Source organism: Emiliania huxleyi (genome assembly GCF_000372725.1).
Source record: "Emiliania huxleyi CCMP1516 unplaced genomic scaffold EMIHUscaffold_3, whole genome shotgun sequence".
NCBI lineage: Eukaryota > Haptophyta > Isochrysidales > Noelaerhabdaceae > Emiliania > Emiliania huxleyi.
The window spans coordinates 1,725,624-1,727,522 of NW_005199770.1; the positions used below are offsets into that span (position 1 = coordinate 1,725,624).

General features: G+C 65.6%; 1 protein-coding gene across 1 annotated transcript in view; it reads right to left on the reverse strand.

Annotated features, from left to right (window-relative positions):
* Positions 1-1,322: 1,322 nt before the first annotated feature.
* GSH5 (gamma-glutamylcysteine synthetase) overlaps positions 1,323-1,899 on the reverse strand; it is a gene marked incomplete at both ends in the record, with an annotated part of 5,866 nt that continues 5,289 nt past the window's right edge. The window contains 3 exons of the mRNA XM_005775411.1: positions 1,323-1,397; positions 1,633-1,737; positions 1,813-1,870. Of these exons, the coding sequence (XP_005775468.1) occupies positions 1,323-1,397; positions 1,633-1,737; positions 1,813-1,870 (238 nt within the window). The remainder of the gene's footprint in view (positions 1,398-1,632; positions 1,738-1,812; positions 1,871-1,899) is intronic.

The following is a 1,899-nucleotide window of genomic DNA, read 5'->3' on the forward strand; positions in this document are numbered from 1 at the left end:
AGACAGGAGCTGGTGGCGCCATTCAGAGTGCAAAGGCCGCCCCCCACACGTGGGTGAGCGGTGTGTGTGTCACGTGTTCGCCCGTATGTGCGTGTGCTTGTGTGAGCCTCGCCTCCTGGGACCCAGTGCTGCCTTCTGACTCTCGTCGGTCTGTCTGCCTGTCCCGATCTCGACGGTCTGTGTGCGCGGCCTCGGGCCCGGGGGATGTGTGTGCTGCGAACCTTGACGAGGTCGTAGGCGACGTCGTCCAGGACGCGCGAGTCGCCGCGGTAGGAGGGATGCGCCGCCACCTGAGGGGAAGCTTCCGAGAAGGTTCCGAGAAGGTTCCGAGAAGGCCGCGGTAGGAGGGATGCGCCGCCACCCGCGCGCGCATCCAACGCGCCGCCGTCGCGAGCTGACCGGACGCACGGCGCCTAATCTCGGGTACCCTCGGGTCAGCTGAGGGTACCCTCGGGGAGCCAGAACCCGGCAGCCAACGAGAGCGAGGGGCCGCGGCGCCGGAGGAGGTCCATGTAGCTGCGCATGAGCTCGAGAGTCTCTGGGTCGCACTGGATTGCCTGTGGGTGTGGGCAAGGAGGAGAGATGGCCGAAGGTCCGCGTCTCTCGGCCGCGAGATGGCCGAGGGATGGCCGAGAGATGGCCGAGAGGTGGCCGAGAGATGTAGAGAGAGGGCCGAGAGAGGGCCGAGAGATGGCCAAGAGATGGCCAAGAAACGGGCAGAGCTGTGGCTCGCCTCGAGGTAGGCAAAGATGAGGGGGATCAGCCCGGGGAAGTGGTCGCCCTTGCCCGTCAGTATCTCGAGCACGCTCATCTCCTGCGCGCCGAGAGAAGAGGCGGCGTGTGGCGAGGCGCCCGGCGCTGCCTGCCTGGCTGTGGGGATGGGTTTGGGTACTGTGGAGGTAGGGGATGGGTTTGGGTACTGTGGAGGTAGGGGATGGGTTTGGGTGCTGTGGAGGTAGGGGATGGGTTTGGGTACTGTGGAGGTAGGGGATGGGTTTGGGTACTGTGGAGTCCGGAGATGCCTCACTGTCGTTCTCTGTCTGCCCGCGCTCGGCTGTCGCGAGGAGGGTGCCGCCGAGGGCCAGGGGTGCGCTCGTGTGTGCAGAAGCACGGGGGGCGCGCGGGCAAACTGTGGGTTTGGGTGCTTTGGAGGTAGGGGATGTGGTTGTGGGTACTGTGGAGGTAGGGGATGATGCTCTCACCTCGCATGCGTCCGGGTCGTCGACGTGCTCCTCCGGCGGCGCCTGCGGGAAGGTTCGGGGAAGGGTGTGGGAAGAGGGTCCGGGAAGGGTCGGCGACAGCCTCTCTCCTCTGGCGCGCGCCATGTGCTTTCGGAACCAGAACCGCTGCTGCAGGACGGCGTCGCGGAGGTGTGCGCGGCGCATGTTCTCGTCCACCTAAGGGGGAGGTTCCGAGAAGGTTATGATCATACCCGCATTCATTGAGTCAGCGCACCTTGGTGAGGGGGGGGGGGTAGGGGATGGGTCTGGGTACTGTGGAGGTAGGGGATGGGTTTGGGTACTGTGGAGGTAGGGGATGGGTTTGGGTACTGTGGAGGTAGGGGATGGGTTTGGGTACTGTGGGGTAGGGGATGGGTTTGGTACCGTGGGGGTAGGGGATGGGTGCGGGTACCTTGGTGAGGGGGAGGTAGAGGTTGAGGTCGAAGGCGAGGATGACGCGCGAGACGAGGACGACGAAGGTGGTGAAGGCGGCATTCTCGAAGTCGGTCAGCTGCACCTGCAAAAGAAAGACACGCGCGTCGGCACCTCTTCTTCTAGGCTCTGGCGTCCCCTCGAGGTCGGCCAGCTGCACCTCCATCGACCGGAACTCGACGCGCCACCCGACCTGCGGAACGCACGCCGTGCGCCGACTCATCGCCTACTGCCCCCCCCCCCCCCC